We start from the raw sequence: 22,397 nt of genomic DNA on the forward strand, positions 1-22,397 counted from the left end.
CTGCAATAGAAGTTGTTCAGGTCGTCAGCCTGGTCTTCGGTTGCCTCTGCAGGGGGTGATGGACTTTGGTAGCTGAATTCCTGAAGGCCTCGCCACACTGATGCAGGGCACTCTGATGTCCGTTGTCAGTGTGTTTCTGGACTGTTTGTACAGGGCACTGTCTCCAATCCTGTAGGCTTCTGCCTCGACCTGACAAAGCTGTTAAAGTTTGGTTGTGAACCATGGCTTTCTCCACATTTCTTCACAAAAACTGATGTAGGATGTTTCAGTGTCAGGCAGTCAGTTTAGGCTTTCAGTTGCAGAGTCTATTTCTTCACTGTTTAGTTTTTGCCTGGAACAGGATGAACCACGCAGTGAACAGAGTGCCACGAAGCTGCCTTCATGTTTAAGAATAGTGTAGCAATGGTTTAATGTATTATTATTAATATTTATACTGAGCTTTCCTCCTTTATTGTGCTAAATGTGTTTCTTTGTTCAGTTTTTTTATTAGTTATTAAATGACCTGTAAAAGATGAAGATGCTTTGGCTACCTTTCTAAATTTATCATGCGTGCATAAGAGCCGTGTCACTCGTCAGAGTGGGGCGTGAACACATCACAAATATAAATGCATGATCTTCTGCCCATAGAAACATGACACACATGAATTGTCTGACTGAACTCGTCTCTACCGCTCTGAATCCATTCTGAAATCATAAGGCCAACATCATCAGCCTGAAGCCTAAGCTCACTGGTGGCCACTTTTGTATCGAGGGCAGGTTAGTGAATCTTTGAGTGTTGTTAATATGGGGTGATTTGGTCTCTGAAGGATCGTCATAGCCTTAAATAAAAATCTTGTTGTGTTTGATATCATGTTTTCCTTTTCATTTAGGTGTTACACTGATTTTTATTATTTTGGTGTTGGTTATTCTGAGTCAAGAAGCTGAGCTTTTCTATCACCTGCTTCAATCTCCGGGTTTCCTTACTTGAACAATGATGAAAAATGCTCTTCATTTTTTTAAAGGGGGGCAAAGCTTTTTATTAATGCATGTAAAACTGTATCTGCTATGCATTTTTACACTACACTATAAAAAGTATAAGATCCTTGACTTGGAACTTTTGGAGGTTCTTCAGTTTGAAAGAACCTCTTAATTAAGGTGCTTTGAGGAACCTTCAATGTACATTTTTCTTCTACACTGTTAAAAGTATATGGCCCCTGAGGAACTTTTGGAGGTTCTTCCGTTTGAAACTGTGGAGGATCCTTTTAAGGTGCTTTGAAGAACCTTCAAGGAACCTTTTCTTGAAGGTTTCTCAAAGCACCTTAAGAGGTTCCTTCACAGTTTCAAACGGAAGAACCTCCAAAAGTTCCTCAAGGATATTTTACTTACTAACAGTGTAGAATAATAGTTTATACAATGAAGATATGACCTTTCCAAATTGCATTATGATTACTTCTGACTTCGTTGGTCCCACTTTATTTAGATATACATTTTTTATAGATACGGTTGAATTTTTATAATTTAACTGATTATTGATGTAAAGACTGGCTTTATTTAACTGAGCTCATCTTTATTCTAGTCTGGTTAAAGTCTGGATTACAGACGCTGAAATCTTACGGCTGAGATTCAGGTCCGCAAGATCAAGTGTCTGCAAGTTTAAAGAAACAGTAGTGTTATGGTGCCTAATGGTCATTATTAACATTATGTAACATTATGTGTGGGACTCAGATGGTTTATTTATGACGTGACCAGCTTTCTCCAGCTCCTTAACTCTCCTACTGTCAAGTCTCTGTGATGAAACCCTCTGATTTCTCTCTGCAGTCTGTAGTTTTCTTCAATAGACAAGACTTGAGCTGTATACAATGACCGTGACTGTGGTCAGTGTACTGTTTCTGCTGACAGTTTCTCTGTCTGTAAGTAGGTGTCATATTTACCGAAAAGTTTTATACACATTAAGTTTCATTATCTGCAATATTACAGTACTTTGTCATTTCTCCTGCAGAGCAGTGCACATGTCCTGCCCCTGAACATGGCTGAAGACTCTGTGGATGACTCCTATGAAGGCTGTAGGTCTGCCATGAACACGTTAGTGCGGTCAGAGTACATGAAACACGACAAAAATAACACTCCTGGTTTCGCAGCTGCCTGGAAAAATGCACTTGATCAATGTCCCAAAGATGGACTTGACAAAAACCAGTGTGCAGCCATATACCTGTACACAAGGAATTGTAGCGGAAATAAGGATTGCTCAGATTTACAATTTAACAAGGTTACTTCTAATGGAAAGGAAAAATACAAATTTGGAAATTTTCAGTTTTACACACTGCACTTCTTTCTGACTGATGCCATTAAGCAACTCAAACGAAATCGAACAGGGTGTGTGATCACATATCGCAGAACCAGAGATACATTTCAAACAGATGTTCTCAATCAAACAGTTCGATTTGGGTTTTTCACCTCCAGCTCTTTGAAAAAGGATTTGATCAAATTTGGGAATACGTCCTGTTTTGAAGTGAAGACTTGTTTTGGAGCTGCTGTGGAAAAATACTCAGCATTCCCAAAGAAGAACGAGGTGCTTATCCCCCCATACGAGGTCTTTCGCATCAGTTCTATTGAAAAGAATACATGGTGTAAGGTGGTTTATAAACTTAAAAGTGTTGGGAAGAGGAGTGACCTTCAGTGTGCAAAAACCAACAGCAGTTCAGCAGCAGGAGCGCCGTCCCTATATTTAACTGTGCTACTGCTTATACAGTATACAGTACAATATAGATACAGTATATAGCTCATAATATATATAGTACTATGTATAAACACAGACATATATATACACACACTATACATATTTGATATATATACTTTTAGTTTGCAATAAACCAACCAAACAAGGGTAACTTAGATAGCTCAACACAGCTAATAGAACAAGTGTTTTCTCCAAGTTCAACACAAAATATCACGTTTCCAGTGCCAGAAGAAGAAAAGCAGCCCACCCAAGCTTCACTGTAGGCAGGGTGTTCTTCTTCCATGCAACATATATTTCAGCCTTTTTTTGTCTGATTAGTCTGTGATCGGATCTTAATTTCTATTCATTTTTTACATTTACTGATTATTCATTATTTATTTTCTTTGTTTTAGCAAATACATCATCGCTGTCCAATGAAAAACATGTATCTCCAAAATGGCAACTTTAGTCATTAGAAAGTAATTTCTGTTAGTCAAATCCTCAAGAATTAATCACACAGTGTTCACAGCAGCTATAGGCTAAAATGATATAGGGAAAACTAAAAACAGACATGGGAAATGGAGAATGAAATGGAGCAGAACAGAAATGGAGATACATGTTTTCCATTGAGAGCAGCAAAATAAATAAAAGGTTGTATATTAGTAAATCACTGTTTACTACTATTAGAGCTACATATTATTATTGTTAATGGTGAACCGATTTCATTTGCTTGCTTTGCTTTGGAAGAAGCTGTTATCATGTTTGTTATTGTGTTTGTATTTACATGAATTTGTATTTTCATTGTTTATGTCTGTTGTTACTGGATTCATTGTCCAAGTACATTTCAAATACATATTTTTCACCAAACATTTCCCAACCCTATTTTTCCATTGCCTCCATCAAGCTCTGGCTGTTATTATGACTAGCATGAAGCGTAATAATAATAATAATAACTTACATTATGAAACATTTTTCTTTCAATGTTCTGATTAATTATTTAAAAAGGAAAGCCAAAATGAAATGAATGAATCCCAGAACATTAGCCTGCTGCACCCAGTCATGTAACTGTAGAACTATGCACCATGTACATTAACCAAACATATCATATCGAAAGCGTTTCGAGATCTATGCAACTTCTCTTTTTAAGGTTCTAATAGGAAATCGTCGATAGACACCAGAAACAACAGTAAGTAAACACCATTTCAAATTTAGAAGAAGATACATCAGCATTGACAACCTTTGACGTCTTTATATTTTTGCTGCTGGGAATTCTGTATCAATATGGTGTGTTGCTACAGAATACTGAACACAGCTTTTTTATTTTGGAAACTAAAGTTCTTTCCTCATCTGAGTGGCAAAGACACTAAAGCATAGAGACCTCACAAGCATTCTTCAGTCTCAGTCTTAGGGGCTGGAACCCAGACTGCTGCAGTGTCAGTGTCAGTGCTGATGTTGCTGATGTTGAAATGGCCTACTGGATACACACACCAGCTGTGGTGAACTATAAACCAGAGCTTAGCACCATAAAAGGGGGACAGGGTGCATGGTCCCAAGTGTAAGGTGTAGTAGCATTTTCTAAAAGCAGGAAATATAAACTTAAGATGAACCCAAGGGTGGTGGTAGAGAAGTCCTTTGCAGTAGGGGATAAGGTTTTGGTGTTTATGCCAATGCGAGGCAGTAGTTGTAGCTTCGCAGGACCTAATTCTGTGGTTAGGAAGGTTAGTGATCGCAGTTATGGGTTTGCCATGTTCATTTATTAAAGCCTTATTATTCCCGCTCGAAATTGCCACATGCTACCGAGCCTTTAAACTGATTGAAAGTGCCAATCACTATTGCGTCTGCTAACCATGCTGATGGGTTTCGGGTTTTCGAGTCTGTGGGACATCTAGACGAAGCATCTCCTGTCACTAGGTCTGAGGATAGAGTTTTAGAGTGGGAGGACATCGGGCAAGTTGAATTAGAAAGGAATTGTCTAAACGTCTCACTTATCTCTCATCAGAGCAGCAGGCAGGGATTGAGAGTGTGGTTCACAGACTTGTTTAAGGACTCTTGACATTTATGGCATTTAGCAGACGCTCTTATCCAGAGCGACTTACAAAAGTGCTTTGCTATTTACCTAAGAAAAACCTCAGCTAGTTTGAATAGACTAATAATTACTAGAATAATTCAAAGACACCTCTAAGCTTTAGACATTACTAAACACAGGTCAGTAAGGTGATCACCCTGCTATTCACCCAAGTACTCTTGGAAGAGGAGGGTCTTCAGTCTGGGTTTGAAGACAGCGAGTGTTGGACTCTGCCGTTCGGACACCCAGGGGAAGTAAGTACAGAGGGGCTGGTCCGTTCTTGGCTTTGTAGGCCAGACTCTCCAGACCTATCTACGTTTGCTGTGCATGATATGGAAATAGGGGGTGGCACCCCAAAGTACTTTTGCATTTGTCACACAGGGCCATTGTGTAGTTAGAACAGCTGGGTTTTATATGTTTAACATGAATAGACCTGTCCTGTGTTCCTGGTACAGGATGTAAGGGCTGCTGAGCAACCACACCAAAAAACAGGGTCATCTGTAAAAGCACCATCAGAATATGAAGAAGAACGTCCTGCTAAGAGCTTCAGTCGGAATGGTGGGATGAATTGTTACACATGTACCTGTTATGATATTTACATAGGTATGTGGTCCATTTATTATTAAATTTGGACACATGGCAACTGCCAGATTTACATAGTGTCAAAAAGTTTTTGCAGGGCAGTGACAATATTCATAATTTCATACATCGATCACCCATACCACCCAAAACCACTGACAGGTAAAATGATTAACATTGAAGATATAGAGTGCATCAACTCTTGAACCAGTGAAAGGGTCATGGCCACCCAAAGCTCCCTCATGTGATCCATGGAGGTCCCACCTCACAACCCTCAGGACTTGAAGGATGTGTTGCTTCTTGGTGCCAGATACCACAGAACACCTTCAGAGGTCTTTGGAATCCATGCCTTGACGGGTCAGAGATGTTTTGGTGGCACTAAAGGACCTCCCCAAGATGAGTCAGGTGGTATTAATGTTATGGCTAATTGATGTATCTCTCCTGTGTAACTAACTAGACTTACAGCTTGTACACAGTGAGTGGGTCAGATGAACAGCTGATTTGCATATGTTTAACAAATGCTTAACAAATAAATACTTGAAAATGAAAATGTCATGTTTTCCAGTTACAGGATCTGGGGTCGGCTGAGCAACCGTCACACCAGAAACAAATGAGCACAAGCCTCACAGGGAATACATAAGCAAACAAACTGACCATGTGTGTCCCTTCACGGCCACATTTACCCATCTTCTATCAGATACTACCAGCATGATGATGCACCATTTCACAAAGCAAAAGTGGTCTCATACTGGTTTCCTGAACATGACGATGAGGTCAGCGCCCTTCAGTTGAGCTCCCAGTCACCGGATCGGAACCTAATTTCTATAATGAAATCCATGCCATTAAGCATTGAGGCTGTTTTGAGAGCAATGGGAGACCCAACACAGTATAAGTGTTAGTTTTAGTGAGTGGGCATGTCTCGACTCACAAATAAAATGTTTCCTTATCTCTACTTTAAAGAAGCTTTGCTCCATTGCCCTAATTACACATTACTCAACATAGATATACTAAGACTGAGTACCTGCAAGATCTCCTTTTCTGAACCTTCATTACTACTTAGATCACAGGGTACTGGCTTCTTACCAGTTCTCAAAAGTCTTTTCTTATAAAGCCCCCTAACTCTGGAATAACCTTCCAGGTCTCAATCTTTAAGTCTAGGCTGAGGAATCACCTGTTTTATAGGTTTGTGGATGGTAGAGCTGATGGATGCCAGTAATTTAGGGTGCTCCCATGTCTGTGTTACCTTCTGGCTCGCTCCTTTTAATTAGGCTGTCATAGTCAGACGTGTCTAAATCAGCTCTACTTGACTTCACATGTGTCGGAGGAGACATGTGCCAGTCTTCACTCTCCTAGTGTTGGAGGTATAGCAAGGGATAGGGGGAGTTCACATTAAGGATGGAAAATAACTTTTTTTAATTGTATACATAACCATGTCAAATTTATTTATGTACATTTTAAATTACATTTATTTAACATTTAACATATATTTAACATGCATTTTTATTTAACATCTATTTCTTAAATCCTTTTACAGCAAAAAATATTATTATACAGCATTTTTTCTTTTTTAAAATTATGATCAAATGTGTGTAAAATTACAATAATTATCTGTAATTAAACATGCAGATGATAATATAAAGGTTAATTGTCCATACTCACAATGATTTATATTATACACTGTAAAAATGATAATTTTACTGATTTTACCTGATTAATTATGATGATGAATTATAAACACTTTTAATAAAGTGATAACACTAAAAGTTTTGCAAAGTATACATCTTTCCCATTGGCTCCTGGCATTATATATTTACATACAGGGCGTGACCTCTCATCTTGGACACTCCCAATCAATGTGTGTTGTTATTTCCCCAGGGCTGCCTTCTCTCAGCTTAGTGCTTATATGATTATGTAATGGATGACTGCTTGGGCTCAGTGCTGTAGGCTGTAAGAGCAAGTTATCTTTTTCTGTGTGGCTGAATGTGTTTATTTTGCTGCAGAACGTTTAGCACTGTCACTTTTTTGAAGGTGTTTCATTGTAAGAATTCAGAAAACATCTGTAAAATAATGTTTAATGTTTAACAATTTTTCCAAACTGGGTAGAAATTGGCGTATATTAACATGATTATCGATTTGAGTGGAGACTTAGTGCCGTCATATCTTCTGAATTAAAAAATATACTAGTGAACATTTGCAGCAAACCATCCATCTTCTCATCTGCTTCTTCCTAGTCAAGGTGCCCCCCCCCCCCACCGGCAAGGCATCAGTTCATCAGAGGGTACCACACACACCCTACAACCTAGGGGCAATTTAGAATAAACAATGAATCTATCTTTTTTATCGGGAGGAGAGAGGACCACAGTACCTTATGGAAACCCAGACAGACACAAAGCCGCATAACATCACCGTCCCTGCAGAAAAAAAAAAGATTTTTTTTATGAACTATTTAAATTACTTTATATAAATTATTCAGTCATTGATAGTCATTATTCCATATCTCCTATTGCTTGTGTTACTTACTGTTTTGCTATCTGGTGTCCACCAGAACTTCTCCTTTATATTCTTGGTTGGCCAACTGGTGCTTTGAACCCTTATCTCTGTAAAGCTATAAATATATGAATTAAATTTAAATAGAATTATCCTCACAATTTACTCTCTTAACCATCTCCTCATCTGTTACACTGCACACAATTGCTAAATCTTATATATATATATATATATATATATATATATATATATATATATATATATTTAAGTATTTATTTCAACTTTATTGTAAATATACAAATACAGCAATACAACACACAAATACAACCAAACACTATTAGGCTACGTGGTGCATAATAGATGACATGATACCATATTGTGAGGACAAAAGACAAAACATAATACAGGGTGCACTGACATATTTACTGTCTAGTACAAAGACACAAATAAATAAATACATAAATAGATTTATTAAAAAAAAGAAATAATTAATTAATTAAATAAATAAATATACCATATATACATAAATATTATATATTATAAATATAAAAATTAATGATATATAAATACAAAAATATTTCTGTAAATATTTTATATATTTGTAAAAATATAATTTTATATATACACACAGACATATATAAAGATATATAAACAATATATAAATATATACTTTTATAAATGTATGTAAATAAATAACATTTATAGGATATATACGAGGTATTTTTATTTTTTTTTATTTATAAGTTACCGTCTGATGTTTACTTTTCTGCTCTTCTGCACCTGTGATGTTTTCAGTTCTCAAATATAATCAATGCAAATATTATTCTCACCCTAATTCCCAGAGTAAAGGAAAAGCAGAAGCACTTAACCCCTGAATAACTAACAGGGGTCTATAAAAGTGGTTCGTTGGTGTCTGTGGTTCCTAAATCCAAGCCAACATTTTTTTTTGCATGATCAAGTTGCTGGAGATCACTTGCCAATCAAGAGCAGGTGAGTAAAGTACTATTACTGGTGGTATTGTCTCTGAATGGTTTTTTGTTGCTATTATATAAAGTATACACATAATTCATGTCCAAAAGTTTGTAGACACCTGCTCATCCAACTTCTCTTCCAAAATCAAATATCTTAATAGGCATCGCCCCCTCTTTTTTCAATAGCAACCACAATTCTGACTGGGAAGTTTTCGTCCTAAATGTTGGAACTGTGAGAATTTGATTGCCTGGTTGAGAGCATGAATGAGGTCAGGGCATGTAGATCTTAAGCTGCTCCAGAGTGTCCTATTCTACTATACTTGCACAACTGCATAGTAAAGGTGAAGCCAAATTTAGTAACTAGGGGTGTCTGAATACTTTTGGACACATAGTGTCTCGGTTGGTTGATGTTTATCTTGTTGCATGTGTTATGGTGATGTGTTGCAGTGGTCAAGTGTTTTCGCAAACCCCCTGATTTCTCTGATTTCAGTTTGCAGTTTGTCTATTAACGTCATGAGCTGTAAGAAAATGACCGTGTCTGTGGTCAGTGTGCTGTTTCTGCTGGCAGTTTCTTTGTCTGTGGATAAGGTAAGTGAGAACCTCTGTTAACTATATATATATATATATATATGGCTATATCAGTCTCAGATATATTACATATTATTACATATAGTACAGTACACTTAAACGCTTAAGGTCTTTGAGGAACTTTAGGAGGTTTGAAACTGGAGGAATCTCCCTAAGTGCTTTGAGGAACCTTCAAGAAAAGTTTCTTTAAGAAGAAAAAAGGTTCCTTAAAGGTTCCTCAAAGCACCTCCCTAGTTTCAAAGTGAAGAACCTCATGTTCCTCAAGGAAGTTATACGTTTAACAGTGGGACAGTATTTTACAGGTGTTCTGTTTGCTGTTCTTCTTCTAATTGTTATTATTATATATTGAGAAGTAAAGCCTCAATAAAACAAATTCTTTACTATAGTAAATAAAAACAGGTTTGTTTACTGAACTATAATAGTTAGAATTTCAAAATCTCAGTTTTGGAAAATGATTAAATCCCTTATTTATTGCTTGTGTATTCTTACAGTCTGAGTGCTAAACTTGATTTTGTTTTTATTGGTTGCTACAATCAGCCATAGGTTTCTTACTGCTATTTCATTATGCCTGCTTAGATACACATTATTCCAAGTGCAAGTCTGGGCATCTGATTATCTAATGCACTTTGTCATTTGTCCTGCAGAGCAGTGCAGATGTTCTGGACATGGCTAACGACTCTGTGGATGACTCGTATGAAGGCTGTAGGGAAGCCATGAATACGTCAGTGATATCAAATTTCTCAGAATATGAAATGAATAATACTCCTAATTTCAAAGAAGCCTGGAATAGAGCTCTTTTACATCATGTGAAAGGTGAACTTGGGAAAAATCAATCCACGGCCATAAACCTGTACACACGGCCAGGTGACGGGAATAATCCTGCCATGCATTCGGTACTGAACCTGGCTACTCGGAAAGGAGGACAAAATTACACATCAGGACATTTTCAGTTTTACACATTTCACTTCTTCTTGACTGATGCCATTAACCAACTCAAACAAAGTCAGCCAGGGTGTAGGACCACATATCGCAGAACTAATCGCACATTTCAAATTGACGATCGCAATCAAACAGTTCGATTTGGATTTTTTGCTTCCAGCTCTTTGGTCAAAACACTCACAGGATTTGGTGAAAAGTCCTGTTTTGAAATTTACACTTGTTTGGGAGCTGAATTGGGAAAATACTCACCTATGCAAAATGAGAAAGAGGTTTTAATCCCTCCATATGAGGTCTTTAATGTCACTGCTATTAGAAGAAGAATAGAGGATGAACATCTGTGGTGTGAGGTGGTTTATGAACTCAAACATGCTGCTAATCAGAGTAACCTTAAGTGCCATCATTTCACTACTAATCCACCAGCAAATTGTGGATCATTCCTCTATGCAATTTTCATGTTATTCATACTTATTCTGGGATGCTTATTCTTATACTTTGCTATTAGCTGTTGGAGAAGTCATTAACACAGAGCATCACTTACTTTTTCTAGCCTTCCCTCTGAACATTCCCAAAAAGTACCTTCTTTTTAGCAAGTGCAACTGCTTTAAGCTGCACCTACTGCTGACACAGGTATTCAATAGGCAATGCGTCCAACCTAAAGTAGCTAAATGCATTTGGACATACGGTGTAGAACGGGACACTAAGAAGCATCCCTATGGCCACTATGTCCAATGTCAAGCATTGACTACAGGGGTGTAAAAAAAAAAAAAAAACAGAACTGGGCTGTGCAGCAGGGAAACTGTTCTCTGACGTGAAGGAGCTCCATCCAGTACTTTTGGAATGAGTCTGAAGTGGAGTTTGCATCCCAAAACTAACATCAACACCTAATCTTAATATTGTTCTTGTGGCCAAAAGCAATCAAATACTCACTGCAATGTTCCAACACCTAATGCCTTCACAGATATTTTGACCGGGACCATGTGAAAACAAAACCATTAATATTCCTGGTTTCAGAGGAAATGTTTCTTTTTAAACAATGCTTGTATTATAGATGGACATTAGCACTAGCGCCTCCCAATCTAAGCTGCCGCTCTCTAGTTTCTCTCAAATAGATTTGTCTAAATTACATATAAAAGACTTTATTCTTTATTTTAAGAAAAACAAAATGGTACCACATTACTACATGTTTCCTCCTTGCATTAAAGCATCAGTATGTAGCATTTTCACCTTAAAATAGCAGCTCTCATTGCCACTCCAGGCCTGAACACCTTTACTATACTACATAACTTTGGTGCAGCAGACAAGAAAACGCTCACAAGGACTGTGTAACAGAGTAATTTTAGTGTAAAATTCTGTATTATTGCCATCGCCTCAGCCCACAAGCTTCTTTAGTATCAGTGATTGTTATATAACCCCTCTGCTCGTCCAGAAATGCATGTGTAAAGCAGATTCTTCTTCAATGGTGGCTCAAAGTGTGAATTACACATCCAGAATCTAGGGGGAGCCCACAAGCAAGAAACACCACTTCTTGCATACTGCTTATCCTTATCAGAGGAGAATAACACCAGCATCCCAAGATCGTGCCTGTATATTATTGCCTATTTTTTCCTAACTGGCTGCCAATTTCTGCATTTAACCTGTTGTACCAAAGTGGGAACTCAGTGTCACGTCATGTCTTTGTATTCTTGTGGTACAATTTGTGGAGAATTGTGAAGGCCATTCTTTCATCCAGCCAATAAGTAAACAAAGACAGTGTCTTCTTAAAAAAACAAACAAAAAAAATCACGTCAGATATACACAAGAGCAAGGTTAAGTCCTTGTTGTCTCCCACCCTCATTTATTTAGTGTTAAGGTTTTGTTACAGAGATGCTTTCATGTCTGAATTTACTGGATTCACTGTGAATAAACCTTCATGTTCTTTCTTCTGCATGTTGTTTTCGCTCCTCTTCAAACCCAGGTCTCCAGCCCTTCTAGTATTATGACTTGTTTGCAAGTAGTTTAAAAATCAACCATAGGTTTAAAATCTAAGACCTGAAAAATAGAACAACGTGAAGTTGGTTCTGTATAGAATGGTCTGTTTATTAAACCTGATTCTGATGACACAGGTTAGTCTACTGGGAATAAAAACTGAAGCTACACGGTTTAAAGAGACAAAGAAAAAAAAAAAGAAAAAAAAAAGGCAATTCAAGTCTTGGGGGAAGGCAAGCATGTTTTAGCAGACCATTACTACATGACATCTTGCGGTCAAGTGTATTAAAGTTCATTGAGTAACAAAATCTGTATGGTTAGTAAATTTGAGAGACGCTAAGAGCTGGTATATTTGGATGTTATTATATAATATTCATGCTTTGTGCATCCTGTTTATTTTTTTCTTTTATTTGTGCATGTTCACCAACTCCTCCAGTTTTGCCTGGTTGGACCCAGAGAACTCATCGACCTGTAGCCATCAAAAACAAGAGAGAAACTTCATCAATTACTACATTAGGCAAGAGCCAGCAACACGAGAAACATCACATTTTATACACATATATATATATATATATATATATATATATATATACATATATACACACACACACACACACACACATATATATATATGTATGTGTGTATATGCATGTATGTGTGTATATATATATATATATATATATATATATATATATATATATATATATATATATATATATATAAAAATAAATCAACAGTACACATCTTTGCCCATTTAAAGAAAATTTCACAATTACAGTGACCCTAAACTCTAAATATCGATCTTCACAAACATTCACATACACACTGGGGACGCAAATCTGGCTAGTGCGCCCTCAAGTGGTTGAAGATTTAGCTCTGCAGCATCTGTAACTACGCCTTAATTGATGGCAAAAATTGAGGGCAGTATTCTTACAAGTGTTAATGGTCACTGCAGAAGCAGAAAAACCTCCAACTGGCCACTTTCCATCCTGCCTGCTTTTTACTAAACCCTGACTCTGCTAGGTATTGACCCCCCCCCCCCCCAAAAAAAAAATTTAAAAAAAAAAAGCTGAGATGATAAACTGAAGGTTCACTAAAACTGAAGGTGGATGCACTCTTAAAAATAAATAAATAACTGCCTAATTTCACCGGTCAGCATACCTTCTTTCCGTTCTTGTAGAAGTGGAATGTTGGCATACATTTGATCTCACAAGACTGGGCCACATCCTGCAAACAAAAGAAAGAGAAAGTCCACTGATTAAATTGGTGCTCTCATTTTCGTAAAGTGAGGAAGACATTGAGCGAATCAACCAAATTATTTTACGTCCCTCTAAAACCTCTTGCGACAGAAACACCTGTTGAGTCACCGTGTGGTTAGGGTTGGGCTTTAGGAGGATATTCTACACTGTTATAAGTATAAGATTCTTAAGGACCTTTAGAAGGTTCTGGAGTTTGAAATTGTGGAGGAACCACTTAAGGTACTTTCAGAAATCTTCAAAGAAAAAGTTTCAAGAACCTCAAATTTACTCAAGGATTTTATAATTTTAACAGTGTACCGAGATAGGTTATTAAATATAGTCAAAACACTGACCAGCTGTGTAGAAAAGAACAACATAGCCCTGTTTAGGTGGATTAGACCACTGAGGTATGCAAAATGCATTTATTTTAAAATAAATAAATACTTTTCTTCACTGCAGTTTTATTAGGTGTTTTATCTCAGTTCAAACCTTATAAAGCAAAAACTACTGCAATATAACCTAGGATCCTACATCGCAATAGTGTACTTCCTGTATGGGAATAAAACGGTTTGGATTTCCACACATACGTCTGTACAGTACCTGTCCCCATATAATCAGTGTGCTGCTGTATATTGTGCATTTTCTGTCTGCAAATATGTACATTGTATATTACTGTACTTGCATAGTATGCTTCTTGCCTGTATTTTGTGTAGGGTCTGCAAATTCTATGTACATTGTATGCATGCTGCCATTTGGCAAAATGCGGACCACACTCACTGTGAGCCAAGGAAAGGGAGGGGACTTGAGAGATTTTATATATTAAACAGACGCTTGCGTGTGAAAATATACATGGCCAATAAATCTGATTCTGAGACCACCGCTTCAGTGATGTAAGAGGTGAGATTTACACAGTAAAGACATGAAACGGAGCTTAAATGAGCTCTCAGTTGAGATATTTGAAGGGTCATGCCGCTTGAAATCAGCAGCCGACGCACAATTGGTCTTACTCTCTCAGAGGTGGTTTGAAGGTACTTCTTCCCCACATTACTTCTCGGAGATGGGGAGCCACGCCTTCCTCAAAAACACACTGGACAGCCAGCGATGCTGCACCAGCAGCCGTTTGAAAAGTGTCTGGCTTCACGTGTAGATGGAGGCACGCTAGTTTTCACCCTCCTTTTGTTGGGGGGTTGGCAGGGCAAGTCAAACCGGATTACTTACCTGTGCGTCGTCCACGTCTACCTTGAGGAAGACCACGTTGGCGTTGCCCTCCATTTCAGACAGACGCTAAAAGAAAGCAAGACATAATGAAGCATAAAATCATAGCTACTCAACTCCACCAGAAGAACGACAAGTGTGCGTGTCTATAATATTTTCCCATGTATATTATTCAATATCTCTGCCAATATTCTGTATATATTGAACATTCTGCACTTGCTTATTGCACATCTGGTTAGATGCTACACTACATGTTATTGTTTTGTACTTGTAAATAATAAATGTTACTAAGCTTCTGTATACAGAATCTGACACAATCACATTGCAGAACATTATGATGACCTTGGCTTGACCTATAAGAGCCCAGACCCAGTTTTGAAAATTGTTTATAATAAAATCAGTACAATTTTAATGAGCAGCTCTTTGATGTTTGTGATCAATCAATGAGTGTTAAAATCAAGACGTAACAATTATCATTTTGTTGTAGAAATGGGTTTAGAACTGGTGAAATGTAATATGAGATTTTTAATATTTAGGTGCTTATATTGTTAAATGGGTTAACAGAGACCTTAAGAAAAAGAAGAAGAAAAAAAACAACAAAAAAAAAAACACTTAAAATAAGCTGGTTTTGTGACAGGCCCTACCCAAACACACTGACATTTTGTAAATGAGATGCATCCAGGATGTTGAATGTCTGGCCCTTAGGGACTTCATGAATCAAAGTGTAGCATAAAGTGCTGTAAGGACATTTCCACATATTTTAAAGGGTCTGTGTGTGTCACTATATATACACTATTATTAAGTAAAATCTGACACCCTTTTACTAAAAAAATGTGGGTTAGGGGCAAGACACCCAGGTCCACCAAGTTGGGCTATTGCTGGGCCCCTTGAGCAAGGCTCTTAATCCTCTCTGCTCCAGGGGTGCCATAGTTTGGCTGACTCTGTGCTCTGACCCTGGCTTTCTAAGCTGTGATATGCAAAGAGAAGAATTTCGTTCTACACAGACATTAATGACAGTCACATTATAAGTAAACAGTCAGGGAGCTATAGCTTCCCCCCCCCCAGAGCTCTTTTGCTACACCAACAGAAACCACCTAATTTTCTGTAATGAACCTGGATAAGGTCACAATGCACTGCTGACACTGGCAGTCTGGAGTCTGCACAGCAGAGGGAGCTGATAGCACACACAATGCTTTTGGATGCAACATTTAAAGAGTACTCACACTGGAAAACCTGTGTGTGTTGTGCTCGGTCACACAATATTCTCATATTTAATAATCTGTCAATTTATTTAAAAAAAAAAAAAATAAATAAAAAGCATCCAGCTTAAGGATATTTTCAGACAAGGCTATTATTCATAATTAACTGGATTAAACAAATAAGACATAAGAGCAGTCATTATAACTCACTATGGTTGAACTAACTATTTTCACTATTTTCAGAACTAACTAAAAAAACGTGAAATCGTTATATTTTTTCGCGATACATGTAATCACAGTCTAAAAACATCAGTAGTGACAGATTCTTATAAACTACGATTCAGATCCTCTCCTGTACTGAATACAGTGATTTATACTCAACATCTGCAGCTCTTCTTCTAATTAAAACATTTTCTAACTACACTGTTAGTAATGAAACCTGCAGCTGATCAGTGTTTATTAAGCACCAACAGTCTCCTCAATATGATTAGTAAAGCATCCAGTCATCACGATAACAAAAAAATATTGTCATATTGGCCAGCTCTTGGTTGAACATTATTAAAATAGGCTAAACTGGGACATTTACAGAGGAAGCCGATCCCTCATTTATGCCAACTCATGCACTGGCCCTGTAAATGACAACTAAATAAACTCACCTTCTGAGAGCACCTGAGCTCTTCTTAGTGCCAGCAAAGACCTGCATCTCTGCGTTTAATGTAATACTCCCGTTCAAGAAGTTCTAAAAACCTGAATTCTAAATAAATTAATAAATTTGAGAGAAGAATCAAAGATCACGTGAACTCTACCGAGACAGGTATGCACCAGTCGTGTGTATATGGCACCTAACCTTGGTCCTGGAGTACCCACCTGTCCTACACACCGCTTTCCAAAACCCAGGAATGGCTTGTTGATAAGCTGCTTAGCTGGTTAAAGAGCACATGGAGTGGGGAAAACGCAAGCGTGTGTGGGGCAGGACGTACTCCAAGATCACCTCAGGACCAGGGTAGACACCCATGACTGATGGAAACACTCAAGGTCACAGAATAACTTACCGTGAAGAAGGGACCGATGCTCTGGCAGGGCCCACACCACGTGGCTGTGAAGTCAACCACAACCAGCTTGTCTCCTGCTTCAGCCAGAGCTTTGTCAAAGGCTTCCTGTAGAAAAGTGATGGCGAGGCATTTCGTCAAAACCTTTTTTTTTTTCATTGGCATTTGCACAACATACCGTGACATTCATGGACTCAAGTAATTCCTCCACAGCAGGACAGCACGAATATATTAAATATACAGAACAAGAAGGGTCCTGTGTGTGGACTAAACTGAAGAAATGTCTTTAAAAATCATTTGTAACATGTAATTAATAGGAATGCAATATTCTTGTCAGGACACCCTATACCCAAATAGCTGGCATTCGCCCCTTGACTGCCGTTTCCTATAATGATCTACCAGCTAGGAGAACATTTTCCCACTCCTCCATGCAGAATTCTTTCAGCTGTTGAAATTTCAGCTTTAGTTTTTAGACAGATGGTCTCTCACATTTGCCTCAATTCCTAGTGGATTTTATGTGAGAGAGTTCTCCAGGACCTACTGCAGAAAAGCAGCCCCAAACCTAGACATTTCGACCACAGTTGATATAGGGTCTTGTGCAAAAATGCTGTGTCTGGTTTCTGCCAAACATGTCCTCTGTTACTGTGTCCAAATAACTATTTATTACAATAGAACTCCGTACTAAATACATTAGAGAAGGAGTAAATCTGAAGAAAAAACAATTACACACAAGAAACAACAGACAATGGCAGTGCGAGAGAGGACTACCTATACTATCCAAGTTATGCAATACGGCAATTACAAAGATTGCTAAATGATAAATATGCCAAATTCACAAAGATGACATGGAAATTGCAGGATATCCTAAACACCAGCAGAAGGCTGTGTGTAAAGCGAGCGATGGCGGAAGGTGTATAGCAGGACTGACACTTGTGCAGGTTCTTACTGTAACATGAAGATGGCTTGGGACTGTATATACAGCAGTAATATAACATGCTAAATTCACTGAGAGAAAGATATTGGAGGTGAATTCACAGCTTCACGACTTAGGACCTACTGCCTATCAGATGGCAGTATACGACGCAAACAGGCTGTGTGTTGGGATGCTACAGTCAGACCTAGACAGTGGGTTTTCCACAGGCATTGTGACTACTAGACACTTTTAACGTAGGGCTGGGCCAAATGGTAAAAGTACTATATCATGATTTTAAAGACATTTTGAGTAAGATCTGCTGCTCTTCATCCAATTAACCCTGACAATATCCTCCATATGCTTAGAAAAGCATTGATCAAATGTCTTCCTCAATGATGGAATAACATACATTTCAAGCTAGCACCCATGTTTCCGTCCACACAAGTAACGAGTGGTGGAACAAGCGTTCTTCTGAACCATCTGACCACAATATAGTCACTTAAAACTGAACAGGCTGGCTGCACCAGCTCACTCTTGACCCAAGCTGATTCATTTATTGATGAACCACTGCACTGGTTAAAGCACCAGGCTATTGATGGCAAGCTACCACAGTTGGGGCCCTTGAGCAAGGCCTTTCACCCTCTCTGCTCCACAGGAATCACAGCAACGGCCCTATATCAGCTGTGGTGGAAACGTCATGGTTTGGGTCTGCTTTTCTGCAGTAGGGCCTGGAGAGCTCTCCAACATAAAATCCACTAGAAATTGAGGCAAATCCGAGACCCCATCTGTCTAAACACTAAAGCTGAAATTTCAACAGCTGAAAGAATTCTGCATGGAGGAGTGGGAAAACGTTCTCCCAGCTGGTAGATCATTATAGGAAGCGTCAGCTATTGGGGCATAGGGTGTCCTAACTTTTTCCTCACAAGAATATTGCATTCCTATTAATTACATGTTACAGATCATTTTTAAAGACATTTCTTCAGTGTAAGTCTGCACACAGGACTCTTCTTGTTCTGTATATTTAGTATATTTGTGTATGCTCACTGTCTGCCTTGTGTTTCATCACTAGTGTCGCTGCATAGACGGGTTAAAGGCGAAGGTCAAATTCCACCTGGGTTCAACACAAACGATGGAAATGATTGTCTCGTCTTGTCTAATAAAGCTGTGAACATAAAAAACACAGTTATCCAAGTTTCAGTCCACACCAGTAAGCAGTGGTGCAGCAGGGGCTCTGCTGAACCTGCTGACCACATGATGGCCACTAGAGACTGGACAACAGGCAGCCCAAGATTAATTACTTAACTTCTAAAGTTGCATTTTTATTTTAAAAAATTACTTAATTGAGCATAAAAGCACTGGAAACTTCGGTTTTATAGGAAAGGGCACACAAGCTCCCTCTTAATCTGACCTACAGTGGCCAGATAGCTAGATAGCTATAGCTACCGTCAGCTAACCGACTGGGGTCACTTTGCATTACATTTAAAGTACATGTAATGCGCTTTGTATCTTAATTAAGTGTAAAATCGTTATAATTATGGAATAAAAAAAAGTTTAAAGCACTAATTGAACATTGTAGGTTTTCGCATGTTGTGTAACACCGCGTTTTGGTGTCGCTAGATAACCACCGATAACCGACGAGTCCTCTTACTAGCTAGATAACTAAAATAGATTTTATCATCTTATTATTTGCAGTTTAATAAATCTTATTACACCGACAAAACTCAAAGGCACACACCACGTGTGTGAGAAGGCGAAAGAGTGGCTGGCGCGCTAATGCGCCCCTGTTAGCTAGGAGCTAACGCTAGCTAGCTGCGCCTGTCTGCCGAACTGTTATCTAGCCAAAAAGGATCGTACACAGCAAAACGAGCCAAACTGGCTCATATTTCTGGATTGTTCATAAATGTGTACACCAAAGAACAAACTGGCACTCAATGTGGCTTACGAAACTACGTGTTGAGGTTTTTTAAGGCCTACCACAACACACACACATTAGAGCTAGCTAGCCAATGTGGGGCGACCGCATACCTGACTAACTAAGCTAAGGCAAGTGTCTGGATAAAGAAACAAACACAAAACCACCCTAGACATGCTTTTAAGATGCAGTTTTAGCGAATTAAGCGGTTAGTTTTTGTTTATTGTTGGTGTAGCGCGGTCCTGAATTCAGAAAAGACACCAGAACAGTGCAATTTGCAGAGGCGGCAAATCCAGGTCCAGTACGTACGGCTCCACCCCAGGATTTCGTTCCAACCGCACAGGCAGATCCGCTGCGGCTGCAGGCAAATCCAGGCAGCGGGTACAAAAAAAACATGGGGTGGATTTGGTGGATTTTTACTCTCTGGATCTGGACTTGCCACCGTTGGTAGCGTGTTAACGTTAGCTGGCTGACTAACAGGCACGTTGCCTGTCCAGCTGGCTAAACCAAGCCACCTCCTAACTCACTTACGCTTGTTTTTATTACCAACTGATGCGCAAAACTAACAGTATAGGCTTTTAATCACGACAGAGCTGGTCAGGAACACCTCGTTGTTTTATCAACTCAGCACAAAAGCCTGGACGTGTTCGCCAGGGCTGGGAAAAGTACCATATAAAAGGTCTAAAGTCCATATAAAGATCTAAGCCCTGTAGATCCGTGTCGCTTACCTGATCCTCAATCACGATGACCATGATGGTGCCTTGTTGTAGACTTTAAGAAGGGTGTAGAAGCCGTCCTCCCGTGGCTGTCTGCTCGCCGTGGTCTCCTCTGCTGTGGTCCCGCTCGAGTCTGCAGCACTTTCACATCACGCTGAGTCCAAAGCCCTGCCCCTGAGAGCGAGCGCTCAACCACAGCCCAGCTGCAGGGCCCTGCGTCCCGGGCTCCTGCAGGATTTACAGCAGATCTAACCCATATGAAGCTGAATTAACATTTATTAATGCTTCTGTTTTATTTTCTACTGTAGATCATCTGCTGTAGCTAATACTCTTAATAATGCTTAGAGTTAAATAGCTAACTTTAATGGGGAGGAGCCTAGGAAGGATCTCCACCCTGCTGCTACAGCTAGGGCCAGGCGACTAGGTTGTCTCCAGTTTATGAACTTTGCCCCCATAAACCCATAAAACCCTAACCCTAGCATTCAAGACTTTGACCTCTTTTCTGACTGATGCTCCTATCCAGATATGCAGGTACATGAATGCAGGGTTGGGAGTCTTGCCCAAGGACTGTACAGCAAGGGTGTAGTGTGGTGTTTTTGCCCAACCAGGGAGACTAGAGCCCTAGTTTACTACAGGTCAGGTGATGTTGTCACCTACTGTACTACACCAACCCTACAAGAAGCTTAAAAGAATGATTAGCCCTCCCTAACCACAGCAGTGTAAGTACTCTGTTACTGTGCTTAGGTATCTGTACTTTACTGTAGTGTTTCAAACGGTTAAATGGTTTTTATTAGGCAAATTCTATCTCTAAAAAGTCTATTTGTATTCTGTTTTTCTATTTTTTTTTTAGCAACAGGGGCCAGGCGACTGTGTGAGATCTGTGAGAAGAATCTCGCCGTTTCTGCTGTTTTATAATGTTTAACAAAACAGCAAACCGCTGGTCTTATGCCTCCACCTTTATGTAGCGCAGATTACTGTCGATATCTGTCCGGTTCAGTCCGAAGTAAAGGTGTCAGAGCTCCTTTGAGAAATCGCTGGTCAGTCCTTCTACAGAAGCTCGAAGCCTTGGTGTAGTCATGGATGATCAGTTATCAGTCTCAAGAAATCTCACAGATTCCTCCTGTACAACATCCGGAGAATTCAACCCTTCCTCCCTTCCTCTCTAAAGAGTCGCCCAGGTGCTTGTTCAGTCTCTCGTCACTTCCAGACTTGACTACTGCAACTCCCTTCTGGCTGGTCTTCCTCTGCGCACCATCAGACCCCTGCAACTCATCCAGAATGCAGCGGTACAGGTCGTCTTCACCGTTCCTAAATTCAGCCATGTCTTTCCTCTGCTGCGTTCTCTCTTCACTGGCTTCCTGTAGCTGCTGCTATCATCAGATTCAGAAGCCTGAGTCTGGCCTACAAAGCCAAGAACGAACCAGCCCCTCCGTACTTGATGGCAATGGTCAAAAGCCGATCTGCACCAAGAGCCCACGGCTCGGCTCGACCCGCCATCCCTCAAAATCCATGGAAGACGAGCGTCCAGGCTTTTTTCTGTCCTGACCAAAGTGGTGGGACGAGCTTCCTCTGGGTGTCCGAACGGCAGAGTCCAACACTCACAGACTGAAGACCCTCCTCTTCTGAGAGTACTTGGACGAAGAGTAGAGTGGTCACCTTACTGACTTGTGTTTAGTAGAGTCTAAGATTAGAGGTATCTTTGAATTATTAGCCTTTTCAAACTAGCTGAGGTTTTTCTTGGGTAAATAGCAAAGCACTTTTGTAAGTCGCTCTGGATAAGAGCTCTGTCAGATCAGGAGCTGAATCAAACGTTGGTTCATGCAGCAGTTCTGTTCCACCTAAACCCCCCACTGTTATACGCAGTGT

The 22,397-nt window shown here is 39.3% G+C and overlaps 3 protein-coding genes across 3 annotated transcripts; 2 read left to right on the plus strand and 1 right to left on the minus strand.

Moving 5' to 3' along the window:
- Window positions 1–1,823: 1,823 nt before the first annotated feature.
- LOC140554252 (NAD(P)(+)--arginine ADP-ribosyltransferase 1-like) lies at window positions 1,824–3,009 on the plus strand. The gene is made up of 2 exons (XM_072677122.1): window positions 1,824–1,889; window positions 1,979–3,009. Exons 1-2 carry the CDS (start codon window positions 1,839–1,841, stop codon window positions 2,756–2,758), a joined length of 831 nt encoding a protein of 276 aa, XP_072533223.1. The 5' UTR covers window positions 1,824–1,838; the 3' UTR covers window positions 2,759–3,009.
- A 5,767-nt stretch (window positions 3,010–8,776) lies between these two features.
- Window positions 8,777–11,819, plus strand: LOC140554321 (T-cell ecto-ADP-ribosyltransferase 1-like). The gene is made up of 4 exons (XM_072677206.1): window positions 8,777–8,816; window positions 9,288–9,401; window positions 10,040–10,743; window positions 11,751–11,819. The coding sequence occupies exons 1-4, from the start codon at window positions 8,777–8,779 to the stop codon at window positions 11,817–11,819; spliced, it is 927 nt and encodes a 308-aa protein (XP_072533307.1).
- A 316-nt stretch (window positions 11,820–12,135) lies between these two features.
- Window positions 12,136–20,682, minus strand: LOC140554959 (thioredoxin-like). Its single transcript, XM_072678513.1, has 5 exons — window positions 20,544–20,682; window positions 16,994–17,098; window positions 14,746–14,811; window positions 13,451–13,516; window positions 12,136–12,758 (listed from the first exon to the last, which is right to left on the minus strand). The coding sequence occupies exons 1-5, from the start codon at window positions 20,565–20,567 to the stop codon at window positions 12,696–12,698; spliced, it is 324 nt and encodes a 107-aa protein (XP_072534614.1). The 5' UTR covers window positions 20,568–20,682; the 3' UTR covers window positions 12,136–12,695.
- Between the last annotated feature and the right edge of the window lie 1,715 nt (window positions 20,683–22,397).

The sequence above is a fragment of the Salminus brasiliensis genome, chromosome 4 (assembly GCF_030463535.1).
Source record: "Salminus brasiliensis chromosome 4, fSalBra1.hap2, whole genome shotgun sequence".
Classification (NCBI taxonomy): Eukaryota; Metazoa; Chordata; class Actinopteri; order Characiformes; family Bryconidae; genus Salminus; species Salminus brasiliensis.